Raw genomic sequence first — 24,147 nt, forward strand, 5'->3', positions numbered from 1 at the left:
CACTCACTGCATGCCAACATTCTTGAAAGACGGGTGTCCGGCACAGGCTCGGCCCAGCTCCAGTCTCCCAGAAAGAATGCGACACGATTTCCCGACTTCCAGTATACCCGTGTGCCAGGTATGCAGAAGAGGTCGTTGCGCATGCACAAGTGTGCAGCCTGGGACATGAAGGGAACGTTGGGGTCGCTCGTTCTCTCGCGCGCTCTCTAGTGGCTTCAGAAAGCAGCGTTGACAGCACGAGGGGGCGGAGCCGACGGCGGCGGAAGTGAAGTCACTTCCGGGCTGGGGTGTTTGTTTGGACTGGAGAAGGGAGGCGGCGGGCGAAGCGCGCGTCGAGCGGGGGAGCGGCGCTGCCTGTGGAGATCCGCGGAGGCCGACCGGATTCGTTGGCTGCCGTGCCCGCTGCCGTGCACTGGGTGAGGGGTTCCCTCGGGCGGAGCGGCCAGAAGGGTGCGGCGTCCCCGGCGGTCGAGGGACAGCACCTTGGCGACGGTTGAGGGTCCCCTGGGTTGTTGGCCACCAAGCCTTGTATGGCTTCCTTACTCCTTGCGTCTTTCAGTCGGATCTGAGGGATGAGCTGGGACCGACTTAGACTCTTTCTTCCTTGAGAAATGGCCGTCGCTTTTTTTCTCATTGTCATTATTATTTATGATTTGGATCTCTCAGCACTCTATCCGGGTCCTCGGTAGCGCGCGAGGGTTGCCGGGATAGCACTTTCTCGTGGCCCCCCTTCCTCCCTCCACTTTCTTCACCTCCCCCCGTGTACCCTTTTCCCCTGCCCCCCACTGCCGCTTCGGCAACAAAGCTCATTGTTTCTCCCCAGTTTACGCCTGCGCGTCGCCACGCGCAGCCCATACTTGCTGCGCGTGCGCGCTCCTCCCGTTGCCGGGGTTGGGGAAGAGAGGGGCGGAGGGACTGGCGGGCTGGCGAGCGTCCGAGGGGAGCTTTCTACAACCGTCCACTGGCCAGTACCTTTCGGATCCGCTTTCTCCCGTTTCTTCACCTTTCCTTACTCCTTATTGTTAGTTATAATGTTTCTCATGCTCCTGATAGAAGGGCTGGAATCCGTGCTCCGGGAGTATTGGAAACCAGATGAACTTCAACGGCCCGTCTAATCACATTCTTGGATTCCGGTCCTCCTTTTTAATTTCTCTTCCACTATACGCTTACTCCCCACTGCCACTAAAATTATATGGCTTGCGGTGAAGTTTGTTTTTTCAAAACATTTGTTGAAGCATCCGGCAGTGGTATTTTCTGGTGACTCAAAAAGAGGCCTTTTCTGCTTCCTTTTGTTGTCTTGCACTCCCTGATTTTGCAGCCCCATCACCTCATGGAAACCACAAACTCTAGAAAGAATTTGGCTTTCAGTTTGCCGTGGGAAAAAGTCTAACAGCTGACAGCTTTTGACGTTACAACAGAAGACAAATTCCCATTTTCGTGCGCTGGCTAATCTTGTAGTCTCGTGGCATGGTTTTTCACCAATTGCAGTTGAGCAGGTGTTGGTTTGCATTTTCAAGTTACGTTTATAAATAAGAAAAAGGTTTCTGTAAGGATTTAAATATGATTCCCAGTGTTTGCTGGTTTGTGCTTCTGATTCCAATTTGTGAAAGGATATTTGGGGCAAATTAGCTTGTTTATGCTGCTTGTTAATTGTGAACTTGTACAAAACTTAATTCTTTCTCACAAATAAGTGTCTACGATAAATAAAGATAGGTAACTTTACAAAAATTACTGCCTATTTATCTCTTTCTTTAAAGGATGGTTGTTAAGCAATGGAAGTAATGTTTAAAGTCCTGGGAGCTTAGAGAGTTTTTTTATAATGTATGTTACTGCTTAGGGTAGATGATCTCTACCCTCTTTGGAACAGAGTAAGTTTATGGTAGGCTTTTCCTTCAGTAGGCACTGTACACCTTATTCAGGTTTCCCCCTTTCTGACTGTAGAGAGTGATACTCCACTTTTAATAGAAAATGTAAACATTTATAAAATGCTGTTAGCATAGCAATTTCATTGATAATGTGGGAGGTGAAAGAAGGTAGAAAATAAGGCTTCAGCCCCCTTTCTTTTGTGATTTTACATATTTTTGTAATTTACAGACTTTATTATAACCTTTGAAAAAGGCAGAGCAAGTTTTATCTTGCCCATTTTGAAATTGAGGAAATAGAAGTTTGAGAAATTATTTTATTAGGCACATATTTCCACAGCACTTAGTAATGCCAAGCATTGTTCTAAGTGTTTTTACAAGTATTTAATCTTCACCCTCCCTAGGTGGTAAGTACAACTGTAAAATAAAGCTAACAAGTGAGAGATGTGAATTAACTTGTCCAGTGTACACAGCTAGTAAGAGCTGGAATTCAAACCCAAGTAGTCCAGAGATTATGTGCTCTTAACCATTTTACTGTTTAGTGACATACCCAGGATCTGGTAGGTTGTTAGTGGCATATCTTAGTTTCGGACCCAGTGCAAGATTAAAGTTGCCTAGGCTATACCCCTTGTGATCTGGACCACCCTCTTGCATAGGTACATTAGTAATTTGCATGTGATACAGCCTAAGTTTCAGTTCCAGTAACAGTCTTTTTTTTGTTGTTCTAGATTTCCTTACTGTTTAGAGCAGTGCTGTCCAATAAGTACTAATAGCACATGTCTGTTGAGCATTTGAAATGTGGCAAGTGCAGCTAAAGAACTAAATTTTTTATTTTATTGAGTTTGAATTAATTTATTTTTATTTAGCCATACATAGCTGTTGTCCCCACCACATTCGATAGTGTGGATATAGAGGTTTGAATTCCTTCTGCTTATTTTTTGTGTCAGTTTTTATAAATAAGGCTGGTGTTTCTGATGTTCTTTGAGCTTTTATCCAGTAGTGATGATAGGCAGTGCTGACCCATCCTTACTCTCACCAGATCACCTTTGTTATACCTTGTTAAGATTACGATTATAGTCCTCCTTCTGTCACATTGTTTCACTCCTACAGGTTTTTGGACATGTGATTTTTTTACCTTATACCTTGCTCTAACAACCTTTAATTGCTATAAATGTTTAATAAGCCCCAAAATAGATAATACTGTTATGTGCTAGGCTCTATGCATAGATACTATTATTATTACCATTTAATAGATGGGAAATCTGAGACACAGAAAGGTTAAATGACTTGCCCTTGGGTTCCAGAGCCATTGCTTTTAATCATTATACTGCCAAACATTAAAACAAAAAATTCAAAGCTGCTTATAAACTTGAGTGGAAAACAAGCAGAAGCAGAGGTTTCTTTATCTTTCACTGCTGGAGAGACAACTAATTATAGTAATGTGTGTGTATGCAAATAAGGTTAAGGAGTCACAACTGTTCAAAATAGAGTCCAATGGAATAAGAAAAGGTGTCTGTGGAGTCAGATTAAGGAAAGAAGAGAGAACTGTATTTGAATTTTAATGTGAATACTTTAGAGATGAAACTAGGGAGAAGTTTCTAAAACTTAAAAGATTTCTATAATTTAAAATTTCATAAAGAATATAAAAGAATGGACATTGCTGGAAACCATATTTATTTGTTTACTTTAATGTTTATTTCTTTAGAGAGAGAGGGTGACAGCAGGGGAGGAGCTGAGAGAGAAAGGGAGAGAATCCCAAGCAGGCTCCACCCTCAGCGCAGAGCTGAATGCAGGGCTTGATCCTACAACCCTGAAATCATGAGCTCAGCTGAAATCAAGAGTCAGATGCTTAACCAACTAAGCCACCACACGCCCCATGAGCAGGATCTTTGCAAAAGAAAAACTAACACAATGAAAGCTGGAATATTTGCAGATAATAGAAAAGACAGAAGTCTAAGTCTGTCCCATTTAATATTATTTAAATAGAAAAGCAAAAGACATTTTGAGACATGTAACAGCTGAGAAATTAATACTTTTGCATGACCTTTTGAAGAAATATTAAAGATGTCAAGTTAGGGGAAGATTGTGAATAAAAGAAACAATGATAATAATCTAGTAAAAATATAGACAATAATGTTAATTGTGTTTGGTTAAAAAATTCTAAAAGATCTATACCTAAAGAAAAACCAAACAGTATGGAACTAACACTGCTTAAATTATTTCCACAAAACAAAGGAGATGGAGTGGGAAGAAGGACATGGGATAAGTACAATCATTCTAAAGTTTCTTTCCTTGTCTGGGAGCAGGGATTGGGTTGGAGACCCTGAACAAGGAAAAGCATTCTAAATGTCTTGAATTGTTTGGAGGTGTATAGAGCATGTTTTTAATGAATAGGAATCTATGTAAATCTATTTTAATTTCACAATAGATGTAAGTCACATTATCATGCTCTACACCTTAAACTTACAGTACTGATCTCAATTATATTTCAGACACGGGAGAGAAAACCAACTGAGATTCCTTAGTAGTTTGTAAGTCACAGAAAATAAATCTGATATTTTTTAAAATATGAGTTTATTACACTCACTGGTATACAGAGTTCCTAAAAATAGGAAAATAAACACTACAGGAATACAATATGAGAAACTATAAGAAAAATTTAAAAATTACGATGGAAGACATAAAACCAACCATCAGTTATCAAAAATGATAAATCTCTGAGACTGGTTCAAATAGTCTAACTCTTAGAGTATAGGACTTGAATAGACCACTTTTAGAATTTAACAGATCAAGTAAAAAAAAAAAAGACCATTTATGTATCTATATTTAGATTTAGATATAAACGTAGATATGTAAATACATATTTTTTTGTACCTTAGAAATAGAAGTCACACATTTCTCTCTTTAGACCCAAGGGGTTTGCAAAAACCATAGTTGTCTGCAAACAAAACAATAATAAGCCCCAAAAGTGAAGGTTTTTCTAGCTGCATTTTAAAATGTTTATTTTTGAGAGAGAACACAAGCAGGGGAGGAGCAGAGAGATAGAGGGAGGCACAGAATCTGAAGCAGGCTCCAGGCTCTGAACTGTCAACACAGAGCCTGATTTGTGGTTTGAACCCACTAACCATGATCTCATGAGCTAAGTCAGACTTAACTGACTGAACCACCTAGGTGCTTCACTGGCTACATTTTATAACATAAGTCAAACTAGAAATCAGGGCATCAAAGGGTAAACAAAAGAACCATTTGGAAATGTAAAAATATTCTTCGAAATAATCTCTGGCTCATTATAAATTAAATAATTTGTAAATACCTAAACTTGATGAGAACTAAATTCAAAATACATGGAAAATTTATAGATACAAATAATTTATTAAATGGAAGGTTGAAAATAAACACGTTTGTCGACTTAAAAATCAGAGTAACAAATTGGTAGAAATTTAGTGAAGGGAAAATAAAGTGAAAAAACAAATTGATAAAATAAAAATATGTAGAAAAAATGAATTAAAGTAGGGGCTTTGTTTATTAAAATTGAATTTTTAATAGGTATCCATTCAAAATTCAATGGATGAATGTAACAGTGTCTCTCCCCACCCAGTTATCTCTGTAGGCATTGAGTGTTGTTTTTTGACAGTTCTTTTTTTTTCTTCTTTAATGTTTGTTTATTTTTGAGAGACAGAGACAGAGTGCAAGTGGGGGAGGGGCAGAAAGAGGGAGACAGAATCTGAAACAGGATCCAGGCTCTGAGTTGTCAGTACAGAGCCTGACATGGGGCTGGAACTCATGGACCGTGACATCATGACCTGAGCTGAAGTCGGATGCTTAACCAACTGAGCCACCCAGGCGCCCCTTAACAGTTCTTACTGAGCTATAATTCACTGCCTGTAACTCATTTAAAGTATACAGTAGAGTTGTTTTTAGGATATTCAGAGAGTTGTGCATCCATTACCACAATTTTAGAACATTTTTGTTACCCCAGAAAGAAACCTCATACTCCTTAGGTGTCATACAGTATGTAGTGCTTTGTGACTGGCTTCTTTCACTTAGCATAATGTTTTCAGTGTTCATCCATGATACAGCATGTATCAAGTATTTCATTTCTTTTTATTGTCAAATAATATTCTGTTGTATGGAGATACCACATAGTATTTATCAATTGGTGGACCACTGGGTTTTATTCACTTTTTGGCTATTATGAATAATACTGATACGGAAATTTGTGTACAAGTTTTGTGTAGGACGTATATTTTCATTTCTCTTGGATGTATACTTAGTATAAATATCGGGTTCCATTTTTAATCTTTTGAGGAACTGCTAGACTTTTTCAAATCAGCTGCATCATTTTAACATGGCCATCAGCAGTAAACGAAGGTTCCAATTTCTCCACGTTTTCACCAATACTTATTATCTTTTTTATTACAGCCATTCTAGTGTAAAGTGGCATCCCATTGGGATTTTGATTTGCATTTCCCCCACGATGAATGATTTTGAGTATTTTTTCATGTATTTATTGATACTTGTATGTTCTTTGGAAAACTGTTTGCCCATTTTTAAATTGTGTCATTTTCGTCCGACTTCAGCCAGGTCACGATCTCGCGGTCCGTGAGTTCGAGCCCCGCGTCGGGCTCTGGGCTGATGGCTCAGAGCCTGGAGCCTGTTTCCGATTCTGTGTCTCCCTCTCTCTCTGCCCCTCCCCCGTTCATGCTCTGTCTCCCTCTGTCCCAAAAATAAATAAACGTTGAAAAAAAAAAAAAATTTAAAAAAAAAAAAAAAAAAAAATTGTGTCATTTTTATTGAGTTGTAATAGTTCTTTATATATTCTAAATACAAGTTCCTTATCAGATATGATTTGCTTCTCTGTTTTATATGTTCTCAGAGATTCTGTGCATTTGAAATGCACAGATCTTCCTCTTAATACATATATAGGAAGAGTTTATTAGACTCACAGGTATGCACATTGCAAACCTGGAGTTTTTTTTCTAAGATAAATCTCTAAATGAGGAAAAGGAACATATAATCAAATTATATGTAATGAAACAAGTTAGAATAGTTACATTCTTTGCAATTTTATAACAAAATTAAAATTGCGGAGAAAATGAAATTTTAATGAAATATAAATTACTGTAATTAACCAAAGAGGTAAAAAACCTGAAAACACTAATCATAACAAGAAAAACAAAATTAAAGGTTGTTAAAGATATTTTAAGAGCACTGAGCCCATGTAACTTTAGATTCGTATGTCAGGATCCCATCATTCTTATTATTCAAACTATTCCTGAGTAATAACAATGGAAATATTCTAGTTCATTTATGTTTGTAAGCTGTTTTCTGCCAGGGTCTGACATTCTAGCAGTTTTCTTTTAGTTTAGTTTTTTGCTTTTTATTACTGAGAATATGATTTTTCTTGTCACTTTTTTGAAAATAATGTTTTTTGTCTTTTAAAAATTCCCTTTGATATTCTACACTTTGACTCGTATCTTGGTTTGTAAATATTTATCTTTTCTTTTCTTTTTTTTTTTTTTTTTTTTTTAATTTTATTTTTGAGAGAGAGAATCCCAGGCAGGCTCCTCACTGCCAGTGCGGAGCCTGACACAGGCTCAAACTCACGAACCATGAGATCTTGACCGGAGCCAAAATCAAGAGTCAGATGCTTAACCGACTGAGCCACCCAGGCACCCCTGGCCTCTGTGGTTTCTAATGTGAAATCAACTGCTAATCTTGTTTTGAGGATTCCTTGTATGTAAAGAGACTCTTGTATTGCAGATAATCTCTTCTCTTTGTCTTTCAGTAATTTGAATATAATGTGTCTTAATTGTGGATCATTTTGAGTTTATACTGCATGGAATTTGTTGAGCTTTTGGATATGTAGAGTAATACATACAGATTTGTTATCAAGTGTGAGGAGTTTGGGGTCACTATTTTCTTTTTTTAAAGGTTTTATTTTTAGGGGCACCTGGGTAGCTCAGTCAGTCGTCTGTCTCTTGATTTCAGCTCAGGTTGTGGTCCCAGGGTCATGGGATCAAGCCCCACGTCGGGCTCTGTGCTGAGCATGGAGCCTGCTTGGGATTCTTTCTCTCTCCCTCTGCCCCTATTCCCCTGCCCCTCTTCCCCTGCTTACTTATTCTCTCTTAAAAATATATATATGTATATATTTTTAATCAATCTCTACACTTAATGCAGGCTCAAACCCACAACCCTGAGACCAAGAGTCCCAGGCTTCACTGACTGAGCCAGACAGGCATCCCAAGAGGCCGTTATTTCTTAAAATATTTTTTCTGGCCCCTTGTCTTCTTCTGAGATTCCCATTATTTGTATGATAGTTGCCCACTGGTCTCTAAGGTTCTGTTCATTATTTTTCATTGTTTTACTTCCCTCCCAAAGCTCATTAATCTCAATTGATTTATCTTTAAATTTGCTGATTTTTTTTCTCCTTGATCAAATCTGTTGTAATCCTTTGGTAAATTTTTCATTTCAGTTATTGTACTTTTCAACTCCAGAAATTCCGTTTGGTTTCTTTTTAATAATTTTTCTATATTGATATTCTCTATTTTTTTCATGTTTATTTATTTTGAGAGAGAGCACATGAGCAGGGGAGGGGCAGAGAGGGACAGAGAGAGAGACTCCCAAGCAGGCTCTTGCTCAGTGCAGAGCCCAATGCAGGGCTTGATACCACTGCCGCAGGATCACGACTCAAGCTGAAATCAAGAGTCAGACATTTAACCAACTGAGCCACCCAGGTGACCCCCCACCTTTATTTAATGTTTGTTTATTTATTTTGAGAGAGACAGCACTAGCAGGGGACTGGCAGAGAGAGAGGGAGAATCCCAAGCAGATGCTGCACTGTCTTCACAGAGCCGGATATAGGGCTTGAACCCACAAACTATGAGATCATGACCTGAACCAAAACCAACAGACACTTAACTGACTGAGCCATCCCATCACTCCTGATACTTTCTATTTGATGAGACCTCATTATTATGGTTTCCTTTAGTTATTTTGTACTTGATGTAAAGTCTTATAAGTCCAATGTCTAGGCTTCCTCAAGGAAGTTTGTTTTTTCCTGTGTATAGGCCATATTTCTTACTTCTTTTCATGACTCCTCATTTTTGTTGAAAACTGGACATTAATATTATAATGTAGTGCCATTAAAAATCAGATTCTCCTTTCTGCAGGGTTTTTGTTCTGCTTGTTATTGATCTGTTTAGTGATTTTTCTGAACTAATTTTATAAAAGTTTGAGTTCTTTTTGTATGTGTATGGCCGTTGAAGCCTTTTAGCTTAGTGGTCAGATAGTTATTTAAAAAGAGATTTTCTGAGGTCCCTGGCTGGCTCTGTCTGTACAGCATGCAACTCTTCATCTTGGAGTTGTGAATTCAAGCCCCATGTTGGGTGTAGAGATTGCTTAAAATAGAATAAAATAAAAATCTTTAAAAGATTTTTCTTTGGGTGCCCGGGTGGCACAGTCAGTTAAGTGTCTGACTGTGGCTCAGGTCATGATCTTGTGGTTTGTGAGTTCGAGCCCTGCGTCGGGCTCTTTGCTGACAGCTCGGAGCCTGGAGCCTGCTTTGGATTCTGTGTCTCCCTCTTTGTCTCTGCCCCTCCTCCATTCCCTCCCTCTCTCTCTCAAAAATAAATAAACATTAAAAAAATTTTTTTTTAAATACAATGTTTCTTAAATACCTATGAAGAAAAAAATTCAGTCTTTGTAGGTAGATTCTTGTTTATGTTGAGGCATACCTTTAACACTCAAGCAGTTTACAGCTTTCTTAGCCCTCACTTTATGTGCATATACTGAAGGTCAGCCAGAGTATAGGGCCTTCACAGGTCTTTTGGTTTTTTTTAATGTTTATTTATTTATTTTGAGAGAGAGAGTACTTGCCGGAGGGGCAGAGAGAGAGGAGGAGAGAGATAATTCCAAGCAGACTCCATGCTGTCACTACAGAGCCTGACATAGGGCTCTATATCACGAACCATGAGATCATGACCTGAGCTGAAATCAAGAGTCAGACGCTTAACTGACTGAGCCATCCAGGCACCCCTCAGGTCTTTTCTGAGCATGCTCCCAGCACTGGACTTGCCCAGGGCCTTGGTTACCTAGAATATGCAGGAGCTTTTCAAAGCCCTTATGCCCAAAGTATTTACTTCACCCATCTTTCCTCCCATGCTTTTTTCTTGGTGTTTTGTTTGCCACATCTCTTCTTCCTTGCCCTAGGTGGCTTTGGCTGCTATATTTGCCTTTAACTGTTTTTAACAAATGCCAATCCGACACTTTAGAATCAAATTTATATACACAATGGAATACGTGGCAATGAGAAAGAATGAAATATGGCCTTTTGTAGTAACATGGATGGAACTGGAGAGTGTTATGCTAAGTGAAATAAGTCATACAGAGAAAGACAGATACCATTTGTTTTCACTCTTATGTGGATCCTGAGAAACTTAACAGAAGACCATGGGGGAGGGAACGGGAGAAAAAAAAGTTAGGGAGGGAGGCAAACCTTAAGAGACTTAGAGACTGAGAACAAACCGAGGGTTGATGACGGGTGGGTGATGGGTATTGAGGAGGGCACCTGTTGGGATGAGCACTGGGTGTTGTATGGAAACCAATTTGACAATAAATTTCATATTAAAAAAATCATAAATTTTATGGTATTTGAACTATATACCCAATTTTTTAAAAAAATATTTATTTTTGAGAGAAAGAGCATGAGCAGGGGAGGGCCAGAGAGAGAGAGGGAGACACAGAATCAGAAGTAGACTCCAGGCTCTGAGCTGTCCGCACAGAGCCCACACCAGAGCTTGAACTCACAAACTATGGATCATGACCTGAGCCAAAGTCAGACGTATAACTGACTGTGCCACCCAGGTGCCCCCCCCCCCATTTTTTTTTAATAAGCTCTATACCTAGCATGGGGCTTGAACTCAGGACCCCAAGATTAAGAGTCACATGCTATAGGAACTGAGCCAACTAGGTGATCCTATACGCAGTTGTTGGTTTGTTTTTTTTAATGTTTACTTTTTTTTTTTTTTTTTTTTTTCAACGTTTTTTTATTTTTTATTTTTGGGACAGAGAGAGACAGAGCATGAACGGGGGAGGGGCAGAGAGAGAGGGAGACACAGAATCGGAAACAGGCTCCAGGCTCTGAGCCATCAGCCCAGAGCCCGACGCGGGGCTCGAACTCCCGGACCGCGAGATCGTGACCTGGCTGAAGTCGGACGCTTAACCGACTGCGCCACCCAGGCGCCCCTAATGTTTACTTTTTGAGAGAGAGAGTGTGAGTTGGGGAGGGGCAGAGAGAGAGAGGGAGACACAGAATCTGAAACAGACTCCAGGCTCCAAGTTGTAAGCACAGAGCCCAACATGGGGCTCGAACCCACGAATCATGAGATCATGACCTGAGCTGGAGTTGGACACTCAACCGACTCAGCCACCCAAGCACCCCATCCTATACCCAGTTTTTAAAACAGCAGAACATGCAGAGGATCCAGTATAAAGAATGTGTTCCAAGAAGGGTCAAGAACAAGTCATAGAAAAAAATTTAAAATTTGATACATCACATTATATTAGAATACCTTATGTTCAATAATTGTAAGTCGTCAACATTCTGAAAGAAAATGATCCTTACCCCTCTGGCTTTCACGTAGCTGACTGTAGCCAGAAATTTGGTCAGCAGTTGTTCCTTCCCTCAGCTGTCTAAGATACAAGATTAGTGTTTGGGCTGCAGTTTGTTCTTTTTGGTTTCAGTTATGATTTGTTTCCCAAATATTGCCTAATAAAATAATTTTATTTAGTCCTTTATGGACTCTTTCTCTAGGATTTATGCCAAAGCCACAGCTTGTTTGATGAAGTGATAATGAGCAAAAAAGCTGACCTAGAGCCTTGTCAAATACAGGGATTGGGCCCTTTTTGCTAAGCACTGTTGATATTTTCTTTGTTTACTGGTAGGCATCAAAGAGAGAGGGGAGTCCTTTGGGATTCTCAGACTATAGAATTTCCTGAGGCACATTTTTATGGTTTACATAAGCTTGTGCTCATAAATTGAATGGACTTTAAAAAAAAAATAGATTGCCTTTACATGTAGATATAATTTGATTACAGAGGCATATTTATTTAAATTTTTTTTTTAAGTCTTTTTTTTTTTTTTAATTTTTTTTTTTTCAACGTTTATTTATTTTTGGGACAGAGAGAGACAGAGCATGAACGGGGGAGGGGCAGAGAGAGAGGGGGACACAGAATCGGAAACAGGCTCCAGGCTCTGAGCCGTCAGCCCAGAGCCCGACGCGGGGCTCAAACTCCCGGACCGCGAGATCGTGACCTGGCTGAAGTCGGACGCTTAACCGACTGCGCCACCCAGGCGCCCCTATTTAAATTTTTTTAAAGAGACATTTTATTTTATTTTTTTAATGTTTATTTTTGAGAGAGAGAGAGAGAGAGAGAGCACAAGCAGGAGAGGGGCAGAAAGAGAGGAAGACCTAGAATCAGAAGCAGGCTTGAGGCTCTGAGCTGTCAGCACAGAGCCCAGTGCGGGGCTTGAACTCACAAGATTGTGAGATCATGACCTGAGCCGAAGTTGGACGCTTAACCGACTGTGCCACCCAGGTGCCCCTGTTTTGCTATTTTTTTGAGAGCACATGCATGCAAGTCGGGGAGAGGTCAATAGAGGGGGTGACAGAGGATCCAAAGCAGGCTCTGCACTGACAACAGACAGCCCAGTGTGGGGCTCAAACTCACAACCCCGAGATCAAGAGTCACATGCTTTACTGACTAAACTAGCCAGGTGCCCCTTTCTTAGATTCCTTTTATGGACTTAACCTTAAGAGTACGTATGTATAATGAAAACTCATACTATTCATATAATGTGAATTTAGTCTCTTAAGCTGGGGCTGGGGTGTTTATATCCTGAAACACACAGGTATTTTCTGAAATACTGAATACTACTGACAGTAGCATCATGGTAGTGACATCTGTATTTGTTAAGAGGTCCTCAAATATAAGTTACTAAGAACTGCTGCCCTAGTTATTTATTATTGTATACATGTGAAAGAGAAGCAGAGACAGACTGAGATTTATGTGCTAAGGTGTGGGTAGAATGAAAATAATAGAAGGCACTATAAAAGCAGACAGGACAGAAAACAGAGAATGAATATCTTTGATAAAAAAGTTTTAAAAAAATAATGAATTAGGACTGGCAATACATATAGAGCAAGTGCTCCCTGAACCTTACCCAAGGAAAAAACTATTTGTGGTAGGATGTTTTAGTTTTTAGTGTTTTTCTTGATTATAACTGGAGTAAGAACACCTGAAGTTTTTTAAACTCTATTCTCAAATTAGGTATGCTGATTTCTTCCTTTGGCACAGGTCACGCTGCTGTTTGAATTTATGTACAAGTGACTCATGTAAACTCATTTTTAGCAATTTCATACTTAATGAATTGGTAGAATATTGTAGAATCTGACCCTTAAGTTTCACACTTTTAGCCAGCAGTGTATCAACTGGTTTAGATCATGTTATCATTTAATGAATAGTATATAAGAAACCCAGTCTACTGTATTAGATATTGTTGTGTTTTTACTCACATAGAAAGAGATTAGATGCTTGAACTAGTCGGAGTCTGGTAGTCCTTTGTGGTTGTGCACCTGCTTGCTGTTGCTTTGAAGGTGGGTGAGTCTATAGCCCCGGGAAGGAAGAAGTCATAGAAGCTGACTTATCCATAACAGGTCTTTAGGTCCATTGGTGCAGCAAATTTCAAGGCTAAGAGAGGAAGACTGCTTCTGATCCCTGTAGGAAGAGGAAGCAGGAAAAGAAATCTCAACATGGAAAAGGTCTCCCAGGAAAGCATAGGAGAAAAGCAGGCTGCAGTGCAGAATGCAGAAGAAGCCCATCCTTTGGGAGGTGGTGAAGGCCAGGAGCCTGGAGGAAATATTAGAACAGGTTGGGCCTCACCTGCCCATGATGTTAGACAGGATATGCCCAATAGGCTTGTCATTAACCTTGATATGATAGATGGAGTTGCTGATGATATGGAACGGCTCATGGAGGAGATGAGAGAGATAAGGAGGAAAATTAGGGAGCTTCATTTGAGGTGCAGTTGCACATTCTTATAGGACATCCCCCTCATCCTGACCATCGTGATGAGTTTTATCTTATGCCTTGAATGCTGAGGTTAATATTAATAATAAAACCTCCTGCTTCCCAAAGTAACGTTTTCTTGATGTACCCTTTGCTGTGAATCTGGTGTTCTGTCATATTTCTTTCTTTCTTTTTTTTTTTTTAATAAAGTTGTTTTTGTTTTGTTTTGGAAAGAGAAAATGGGAGGGGCAGAGAGAGGGGGAACAGAGGATCTGAAGCGGGCTGTCGTTTTTCTGTTTGGATATTTCATTTTGAGTTAGTCTGGAAGTTTTTATGTCAGCAGGGGAGTTTCAGAAACTTGCATGGAAAAGTTTATTACATACTGTGAAGGTAGTAAAGCAGTTTAAAAAGCAGTCTGTAGATAAACTCTCTCATTTAAAAGCATGCGTATTGGGGCACCTGGGTGGCTCAGTCACTTAACCATCCAACTGTTGACAGTTGTGAGATTGAGCCCAAAGTTGGGCTCAGCACCGAGTGTGGAACCTGCTTGGGATTCATTCATTACCCCCCTCTCTCTCTCTCTCTCTCTCTCTCTCTCTCTCTCTCTAAACAAACTTTAAAAATAGATGCACCTGGGTGGCTCTGTCAGTTGAGAGTTCATCTCTTGGTTTCAGCTCAGGTCATGGTCCCAGGTCATGGGATTGAGCCCCTTGCTTAAGATTCTCTCTCTTCCTCTCTCTCTGCCCCTCTCCCCAGCTTGTGCTCTCTTTCTAAAAAAAAAAAAAAAGAAGAAGAATAGCACGCATACACACACACACACACACACACACACACACACACATACACACATATATGAGATTACTTGGCTTGAAAATCATTGTACAGTGGACAGATCCAGACATGGAGAAATTCGACATGGACCCAGAGATACAAAGCAAATAGAGTGTGCACTATGAAGTCTAGAGATCCACAGCATTCTTTACCTTGGGACTGAGGAACTAAGAGGTTATTAAAAGTCTGTTTTCATTTGCAGCCTCTGAGCTTTTTAATATCACCTGTTAAAAGTAGAATTTGCTTTTCATAAAGTCACTTGATTTAGATCTTCCAGACCATGCTTGTTTTATAAAGCAAGAGATATCCAGTATTTAAAAAATTGGTTGATTTGGGAATTACGTTCAAGCTGTTGATTACCGTCATTTGCTGTTACCAGAAAGCACTAGATGAATCTAGGCTATTCTCAGCAATTTCTTAAATATTGAGATCATTTGAGAAAAAAAAAAAAATGAAACTTTCCACTTGCTTGGTTTATCATGTGCCTTAATACATCATGTGCATGTAATACCTAACCACGATTCCTGGAGATAATAGCTGCTCACTAAGAACCGAAAGAATGACTAACACAATTAACTATTGTTTTTCTTTTAAGGTTAAAAACGACAACTAACGCCAACCATGAAAGATCCAAGTCGCAGCAGTACTAGCCCAAGCATCATCAATGAAGATGTGATTATTAATGGTCATTCTCATGAAGATGACAATCCATTTGCAGAGTACATGTGGATGGAAAATGAAGAGGAATTCAACAGACAAGTTAGTTTTATGTACAAACATACTCTCTCTTTTGTAGCCCATAACAGCCCTCAGTACTTGACCCTGAAGCGTGTTTTATTTCGTCCCTTATATATGAAATACATGGATTAATGTGCCACTACTCCTCTTTTATTTGGATGCTGATTACTACCAGGTTTATCTGCTCACTGAAATAATTTAGGGAGGTTTTTTCAGCATTCCACCCCAGATATTCTTATTCAGGAGGACTAGGGTAGAGCCTAGGAAACTTGTTTTTTAAAAGCTCCAAGATGGGGTGCAACTAGATGGTTTATTTGGTGGATCATGCGACTCTTGATCTCAGGGTTGTGAGTTCGAGCCCCATATTGGGTGTAGAGATTACTTGAAAATAAAACTTAAAAAAATCGGGGCGCCTGGGTGGCGCAGTCGGTTAAGCGTCCGACTTCAGCCAGGTCACGATCTCGCGGTCCGTGAGTTCGAGCCCCGCGTCGGGCTCTGGGCTGATGGCTCGGAGCCTGGAGCCTGTTTCCGATTCTGTGTCTCCCTCTCTGTCTGCCCCTCCCCCGTTCATGCTCTGTCTCTCTCTCCCAAAAATAAATAAACGTTGAAAAAAAAAATAAATAAAGTTGGTTCCAGTGTACAGTTAGGTTTGGAATGCATTGCCATGCACCAATCAGATTGCTGTTAAAAGAGTAGAAAGGAGGAGCAGATAGTCCTAGGTACTAGGGTACAGAATTGTGCTGTGTTTCACCTGAGGTTCTCAATCTGATGAGCCTGAAAATCTGCCACCACTGTTCTCTTTAGAGAATGCTCAGACATTGATGAATGTTGTCTTTTATTTCCATATTTCTGGCATCTGTTCCATCTTTTGTCTAGTTCCTCCCTGATCATGGCTTTGATAATCAGTAGTCAGCTGGATTTCACCATATCCAGTAATGGATATTCTAGAGTAAAACAGTGTAGTCTTAATTCAGTGAGAATCATTTGGGCTGTTTTTGTTAGTTTGGATTTGTTTTTAATTACCCATGCCTTGACCCTATCCTGTACAGAATTTTAGTCATTTTTGGTTGGGTTTAGGGTTTTCGTAGTTGTAAAGTATCACAGGTAATTCCAATACGCATTCCTCAATGAAAGCACTCCTTTATTTAATACTTCCCCACTTTCTGCTAGGACACATAAAGACAGCAAAACCTTAAACAGGTCCTCCCTAGGCTTACAGTAAACGTTTTTTTTTCTTGGCACAGAAGCAGAGAAGAAGGTTAAAATAGTGTGTTTTTAAATGCTTTAAATTGCTTTTTTGTTTTGTTTGTTTCTGTTTTTTTTTTTGTTTGTTTGTTTTGTTTTGTTTTTTGAGAGAGGCAACATGCACATGAGCTGGTGAGGGGCAGAGGAAGAGAGAGAATCCTAACCTAAGCAGGCTCCACGTCCAGCACGGAGCCCAGTGCAGAGCTCAATCCTACAACCCTGGGATCATGACCTGAGCCAAAATCAAGAGCTGGATGCTCAGCCAACTGAGCCACCCAGGCACACCTTAAATGCCTTAATTCAGGATATTTTAAATCATTCCTAGTGACACATTCCTAGTGACATATTACCAAGTGTGCTATCAGTGATCCTTTATTTATTATAAATCCAGATAGAAGAGGAGTTATGGGAAGAAGAATTTATTGAACGCTGTTTCCAAGAAATGCTGGAAGAAGAGGAGGAACATGAGTGGTTTATTCCAGCTCGAGATCTCCCACAAACTATGGACCAAATCCAAGACCAATTTAATGACCTTGTTATCAGTGATGGCTCTTCTCTGGAAGATCTTGTGGTAAAAAGTTATTTTTCATCTTTTTAAAAAACTAGCTCATCTTTCCCATAAGTGGAAAAGCCAGCAGTATCTGTTTAACAAGAGTTCTACATTTCTTCCCCTTCAGAAATTGTACTGCTTCTTTCTATGGAAGCAGGGGCCTCTCAGTCTCACTTATGACTTAGAGTGACTTCTGGCAACACTCTGGAGCTAGTCTGAGACTGCTAACAGACTTCTTGCCACTACTTTTAGTTTTGATAACTATATTACCCTAGGATATGTAAATATCTTAAAGCTTTAATCCAAAAGAAGTATGTGGTATGTCCATGTGACTTGCCTATACAAAAGTAGCTTGATGAAGAAGTTTTGCTCATTAATTTTTTCTTAAACATTTGGTGAAATTTGCACATTTTTATCTGAAAGGTGAAAATTTGGAGATTTTTTTTTCCTGCCCCAAGATTTTCATTGAGTTACCCTAACTCCATTTGGAACTGGGATTTAATATGGACTTTTACAAGCTCTTGGCAGAAAAGGAACAAAAACCTATTTACATTTTTACCTACTCTCTATGTCTCATTGCTGGGGACGGTAGGTACATTTGCAGTAAATTTTTTCAGGAATTAAGATAAATAGGCATCAGTGCTAGAATAGAACGTGATGAATCGTTTGCTAAAATTAAGATAAAATGATCTAAAGTCATAATGGTGACCTTTCTGTCCATATTGACAGTCTCTACTTGCTTTTACAATATAGTTCTCTGGGATTTACTCCTAGACTCACAAATATTTTTTGCAGTTATTTTTTGTTCACTGTGCATTGATTTCCTAACCTGGCGATATATCATAATTACCTGTGAAGGATTAAAACCAAAAATAAGTCCCTTAGCTAGATCCCAGACTTGCAAACCAGTTGTCTAGGCATAAAAAGCACTCCTAGGGCATACTGCCAGCCTGCCCCATCAGGCATTTGGGAACCATTCTTCTAAAGGGCTGTATGGAGAACACTGAAGTTTACATTGTAGTACAGATTTGTTGTAGTAAATGACAACCCATTTGAGCAGATGTGTGATCTCAATAGTCTGTTGTGATATGCTTGCTTATGACTACATTAGTCATTCCACAAATAATCCTGGTTGCTCTGATGAGTGAAGTCCTTTGCTGGTCATAATGTATAACTTTAATCTGGACCCAGTACAATTTCATTGTCTAGAAACTAGCTTGTTCTTCTTGGTCTATTTGAGATTATGTTAATTCCTTATCATTCTTTTGTAGCTGCCAAAAGATTGCATATTCAAGAACAATGCTTTTTTTAATTTAAACTTCACACTTTTAAAGTTTAGATAGATTTCCTTTGAGAGAAGTGAGAGTATGTCCTGTCCAAGGAAATGGCTGTGTATAAATTATAAAATTAAAATTAAATTGTTGCTTCAAGATGTTATTTAATATACTTAGGTCATGAAGTAAGTGGCATAGGGGGATCATATTCAATCTGAAAGCCTACCAGTATTCTGACATTTCAGGCCCTGTAATACAATTTGATTTCTTTTCATCTTTATCAACTATGGTGGAGGCAGATTTCCACCTATTGTGGAATGTCTGACATGTCTGCTTAGGAAAGTCAAGATTTAGAGATCTGGAATACTAGCTCTTAGAGACTTTGGCCCATTCTTCCTCCAACTGATGCAGAAATAGGGTTCCAAAGAGAGTGACTTATCCAGGCTTTCATAGAAGTTAGTTTAGAGCAGAGCTGGAATTCCATCTTAGGGTCTTCTCATTCCCCATGTAGTTTTCTTTTCCTTTTACAAAACTTGCTTCCTGTAGTAATTAGAATACAGCAGTTTTAGAAAGACAACTCTATATTTTCAATGAGGATCATAAGCAAAATTAATCCATAAACAATTCCCCAATCCACTTTAATCATCATTTCAATACTTGTTTAATATTTTTGCATAGTATGAAACTGTTAAAATCAAATATTATAGTTAAATGAACAGAATTCCTTATTCAGTGACACCTTTTTAGTTTGTGTGTAGATAGTGGGTTTCTGATTACACTTAAGCAAATTTAATTTCAATTTTTACTTTCTCTTTAGAAGGCTATAAGTTTTCATATATTATGTATGTGTGTATATATATATGTGCATACATAATATATATAGTTTGCTTCTGGTTCCTTCTTTCCCTTCTATAGAAAAGATTTTTTGGGTTAATTTTAACCGTACAATCTGAGTTCTTTTGTCTTACGTTTTTTCGAAGATATTTTTGCATGTGGATCTGGGTTGAATGCTTTTGAGTATCTGAAGCCATTTGTTAATGAACTTGATTTTTTATGTACTTATTTTCCAGGTCAAGAGCAATCTGAATCCAAATGCAAAGGAGTTTGTTCCTGGGGTGAAGTACTAAAATATTTGAGTAGACGGGGCCCTCTTTTGGTGGATGTAGCACAATTTCCACACTGTGAAGGCAGTATTAGAAGACTTAATTGTAAAAGCTCTCTCTTGTCACTGTGTTAAACTTATGCATTGCCAAAGTTTTGTTAGTCTTGCATGCTTAATAAAAGTGCTGAGACTGTTATTAAGTAATAAGCTGTCAAACATTTACTGAAAATAGAATTGGCCCCATGGCTTGATGTGAAGACAGCGAGGAAAGAAGCACCAGTCAAGATGTAACAAAGCGCCAAATTAAAATGACCTCTAAATCTTCGTGAATTGCCTTTTTTGAGGCTAAACTGGCCCCTTAGTGTTAGCTAACCGTTGTTAATGTCCAAACTTTTTTTTTTTTTAACGAGTAAATTTAAGTTCAAGTTGTAGGCAGATTTCTCAGTTCAGACTTACTAAATTTGCATTTGTCACTATCAAGAAGAATTTCCTTTTTCTGAAGAAGGCCTTGTTAATTAATTTGAAACAATTCATTATAGACAAGTAAGTCTTTGGTTACTGAGGTTATAAGGTAATGCTCATGATGAGAACTAACCCTGGCTTTTATGGTATGTTATCACATAAGAAATGTGAATCCTCCTAGTGTTAGATCTGAGGAAGTATTGCATCTTCTCAGGTGTCACTGCGTCATAGCCATGCCTATGTGAAGTGCAACATTTGACCCACCATAATCCAATTGAACAAAGAAATTGTAACATGATTTGAGTGGTGCTTTTCCTTGCTTTGTTAACCATCACTACAATGGTCTGCAGCACAACTTTTCTTTTAACAAAGCTAGAACAGTTTTGGCTTCTTAAACTTCATACTTGGGTAGGTTAAGCTGCCATACGTGTTCAGTGTGAATAGTGTTTAAGTTGAAAATATTGTAAAAAAATTATATTTTTTCAAAAATATTTAAAAAAATAAATAATAGTAGAACTGAGCTGATGGTTGTGTTTATTGGTGCTTGAGTGCAGACTCTCCTGTGGTGATTGATACTCACTGTATTGTGGGTTCAGTACTTCAGGACAACCCTACTGGCAAGAATTGCTAAGAGAGCAGGCTTTATTAAATTCCATAGTGTCAAGTGTGTCATTACGCATGTATCTGTCCAAAATGTAGCAGTAAAACAAACCTGATCTCCCCTTCTGTAAGCCACTGTGATTACCTCAGGCTGCAGTCAGTGTCAGGGCAGTTATGGATGTCCACCTTAAGAAGGTTTTTGGCTAACCAGTGTAATGGTAACCTTACTCTAGTATAATCTCCATTGGCTTCTGCCCTTCACAAGCCATTGTTGGTCTGATTGGACTGGTTTGCTATTTTGGTTCACCTGGACCATCCCTGTTTTCCCCTCACAAACTTATTTATATGTTTGTTCCTGAGGTGAAGTATTAAAGGAGTTTGTTCCTGGGGTGAAGTACTTTATTTTGGGATAATCGTTATCTTGGGACAGGCTGTCAACCAACTAGCAATTCCCTGGTTCTACATACAATTCTACCTCATGGCCCTACTCAGTTATGCTTTTCTTGAGTTTGTTGGGCTCAGAATTGAGAAGGCCATATAGTCAGTCTGGTTCACATTCTTTGTGGGGGATCCTTTGGTGTGCCCAAATGCCCCAGTGTTTTTTAATAGCTACCTTAAAAGACAATAAACAAGTAGGTTGTTGTTTTTTTGTGGTTTGTGGGTTTTTTGTAATCTCAAGCACCTGGCTGGCTCAGTTGGTAGAGCATACAACTCTTGATCTCAGGGTTATGAGTTCAGGCTCCACATTGGGTGCAGAACTTACTTTAAAAACAAAAAATAATCTCTACACCCAACATGGGGCTTGAACTCATGACCCCCAAGAGTCAGATGCTCTACTGACTGAGCCAGCAAGGCACCCCAAAACAAGTGGATTTTTAAGAAACTCTGAAGCAGAAATGATTCTACTTGGCTCTCTTTCTTTTTGGAGCTTTGATACAGCCAGTCCCCTATGTCTCTTAATAGCTAAGTACCACAAGTGGCACAGCTGGCTGCCAAATGTATGAAGCTTACAGATCCTTTTTTCTCTAAGCTTAGACAGGGGCAGATGAGTTCATTTCTACATAATGCCAAATTATCATAGTGCAGTATAACTGGAGATTATAAACTCCAGTAATGATGTAAGCTAATGATTAAGAGCAAAGACTATGGGGCACCCTTCTTCCCCTGCTCACGTTCTTCTCTTTCTCTCTCTTTCTCAAAAATAAACATTAAAAAAAATAGAAGTTCAGTTATTAAAATTAAAAAAAAATTTTTTTTTAATCTTTATTTTTGAGAGAGAGACAGAGCATGAGCAGGGGAGAAACAGAGAGAGAAGGAGACACAGAATCTGAAGCAGGCTCCAGGCTCTGAGCTGTCAGTACACAGAGCCCAACGTGGGGCTCGAACCCATGAATTGTGAGATCATGACCTGAGCCGAAGTCGGACGCTTAACTGACTGAGCCACCCAGGTGCCCCACAGTTACTAAAATTACTAAAAAAAAAAAAAAAAAAAAAGCAAAGACTAGCCAGACTTCCTAGATGTGAATCCATTGATCATGGACAAGTCACTTTTCTATGCCTTAGTTTCCACCGCTTTAAAATGGTAGAAATAATGGGGCATATGGCTGGCTCAGAAAAGCATGTGACTCTTGATCTCAGGGTTGTGAGTTTGAGCCCCACAATGGGTGTAAAGGGGTACAAAAAAAATTTCTTAAATAAAACAGTAGTAATAACAGTATCTATCTTAGGATTGTGTGATTTGTTAATACACATCAAGCACTTAAGATAGTCCTCAGCACATAGAAAGTTCTGTTTAAGTGAGTGTTACTATTACTATTAAAAGAGTATTCTAATTTTTTAAAATGTTTATTTTTGAGAGACAGAGAGGGAGACACGGAATCCAAAGCAGGCTCCAGGCTCTGAGCTATCAGCACAGAGCCTGAGGTGGGGCTTGACCCCACCAGCCTCGAGATCATGACCTGAGCCAAAGTCAGATACTTAACCAAATAGCCACCCAGACATCCCTAGAGTATTCTAATTTTGTTGGAACTTTTTTTTTTCAAATTTTAGTTAAATACTAGTTAACATACAGTGCAATATTGATTTCAGGAGTAGAAATCAGTGATTCATCACTAATATACAACACCCAGTGCCCATCCTAATAAGTACCCTCCTTAATACACATCACCCACCTCCCTCTATCAATCCTCAGTTTATTCTCTATTGTTGAGTCTCTTATGGTTTGTTTCCCTCTGTCTTTCTCTCCTCCTCCCATATGTTCATGTTTTGTTTCTCCCACATATAAGTGAAATCGTATGGTATTTGTCTTTCTCTGACTTACTTTAGCATAATACACTCTAGCTCCTTTTGGAACTTTTCTTGTCAGGGAAACTACACATTAAAACTACTTAGCTGTTTAACCGGAATCAGACATCTGCATTACAGGTAGAGATGGAAAGTTTCAGAGCATCAGCTATTCCATTTTGAAGCCCTTTGGACAGATCACCCCATTAAGGCCTGTGTGTCATAGTTTTAAGGTAATTAAAGTCATCCTGTTTTGATTTTGGGGTTCTTATTTTATGATCATTATTGAAACAAGGCAGCATAATGAGAGGAGCCCGACGCAGGGCTTGAACTTGCAACCCTGAGATCATGACCTGAGCTGAGATCAAGAGTCAGACGCTTAACCACTGAACCATCCAGGTGCCCCTGAGAGGATTTTTCGTGTTCTTGTGCATTGTCAGTATTTCTCAACCTATTCCATGTCATAAAGTATTATTTTTTTTAGCATACTGGAGTGCAAGGATGGGGCTATCTGTGGCTAGAGTTTATGGTTCATGGGCTGCAGTTGACCCATTTCCTGCCTAGATACTCAGACTGCTGAAGGGGTCAGTGTGTCAGCATACTTGTAACTTCTTAGTGACCCACATCAGTTGGGAAGTTCTACTCTCATTATGAAATAACTAAGGAATTCCATTCAGAATCCATATTTTCACTTTGTACCCATCTACTTTCCCCTTAAAGACTGTGAAATAGGTCACAAAAGTGGAAATTGAGTAGTTTTGTTTTTCTTTGGTTAAAGCATAAGAGTATGATTTTTCAACCCTCCCACAAAAGACCATCTAACACATCCTACCTTTCCTAGAAGTAATTTTTCAGACTTTGGTGCACGCAGACCCAGTATGTATATTATCTGGAGTGTCTTCTGGAACTGGATGCTGGGCTTTTGACCTTGAAAATCCTCTGAAGACTGGGCAGATAGGAATGTATTTCAGAAAGGCAATCCTCTTTACCATGCTCATCCCAATGGGGAAGTCATAGCTCTTGAGGCTGGTAGACATCTCACTGTTGGCATGGGCCCCAGCTTTCCACTGTATTAGACCTCGTTCCTCTGGGCTCCCTGAAAGAGGACAGAGAAATTACCAGGGCCAGCAA

At 39.3% G+C, this 24,147-nt stretch overlaps 2 protein-coding genes and 1 pseudogene across 8 annotated transcripts in view; 2 read left to right on the forward strand and 1 right to left on the reverse strand.

Moving 5' to 3' along the window:
* On the forward strand, positions 1–20,653 carry PAIP2 (poly(A) binding protein interacting protein 2). 2 transcript variants are annotated; one of them, XM_045445596.1, is made up of 4 exons: positions 1–118; positions 15,358–15,521; positions 17,137–17,316; positions 19,640–20,653. In XM_045445596.1, exons 2-4 carry the CDS (start codon positions 15,384–15,386, stop codon positions 19,694–19,696), a joined length of 375 nt encoding a protein of 124 aa, XP_045301552.1. In that variant the 5' UTR covers positions 1–118; positions 15,358–15,383; the 3' UTR covers positions 19,697–20,653. The 2 variants fall into 2 exon arrangements, with proteins under 2 accessions (XP_045301552.1, XP_045301542.1); XM_045445586.1 differs by lacking the exon at positions 1–118 and adding an exon at positions 274–416.
* Positions 13,421–24,147, reverse strand: part of SLC23A1 (solute carrier family 23 member 1) — a 20,467-nt gene continuing 9,740 nt past the window's right edge. For 4 of the 6 annotated variants that reach the window (XM_045445572.1, XM_045445561.1, XM_045445544.1 and 1 more), the window contains 2 exons: positions 23,849–24,112; positions 18,714–19,109 (listed from right to left, as the gene is read on the reverse strand). In XM_045445572.1, coding sequence (XP_045301528.1) covers positions 23,868–24,112 — 245 coding nt within the window. In that variant the 3' untranslated portion in view covers positions 18,714–19,109; positions 23,849–23,867. Of the gene's footprint in view, positions 13,641–18,713; positions 19,110–23,848; positions 24,113–24,147 lie in introns of those variants that run through there. The other 2 variants (XM_045445550.1, XM_045445564.1) reach the window with 2 other exon arrangements.
* On the forward strand, positions 13,627–14,335 carry LOC123580635 (annotated as a pseudogene).

This window comes from Leopardus geoffroyi, chromosome A1, assembly GCF_018350155.1.
Source record: "Leopardus geoffroyi isolate Oge1 chromosome A1, O.geoffroyi_Oge1_pat1.0, whole genome shotgun sequence".
In the NCBI taxonomy this organism is placed as follows: Eukaryota; Metazoa; Chordata; class Mammalia; order Carnivora; family Felidae; genus Leopardus; species Leopardus geoffroyi.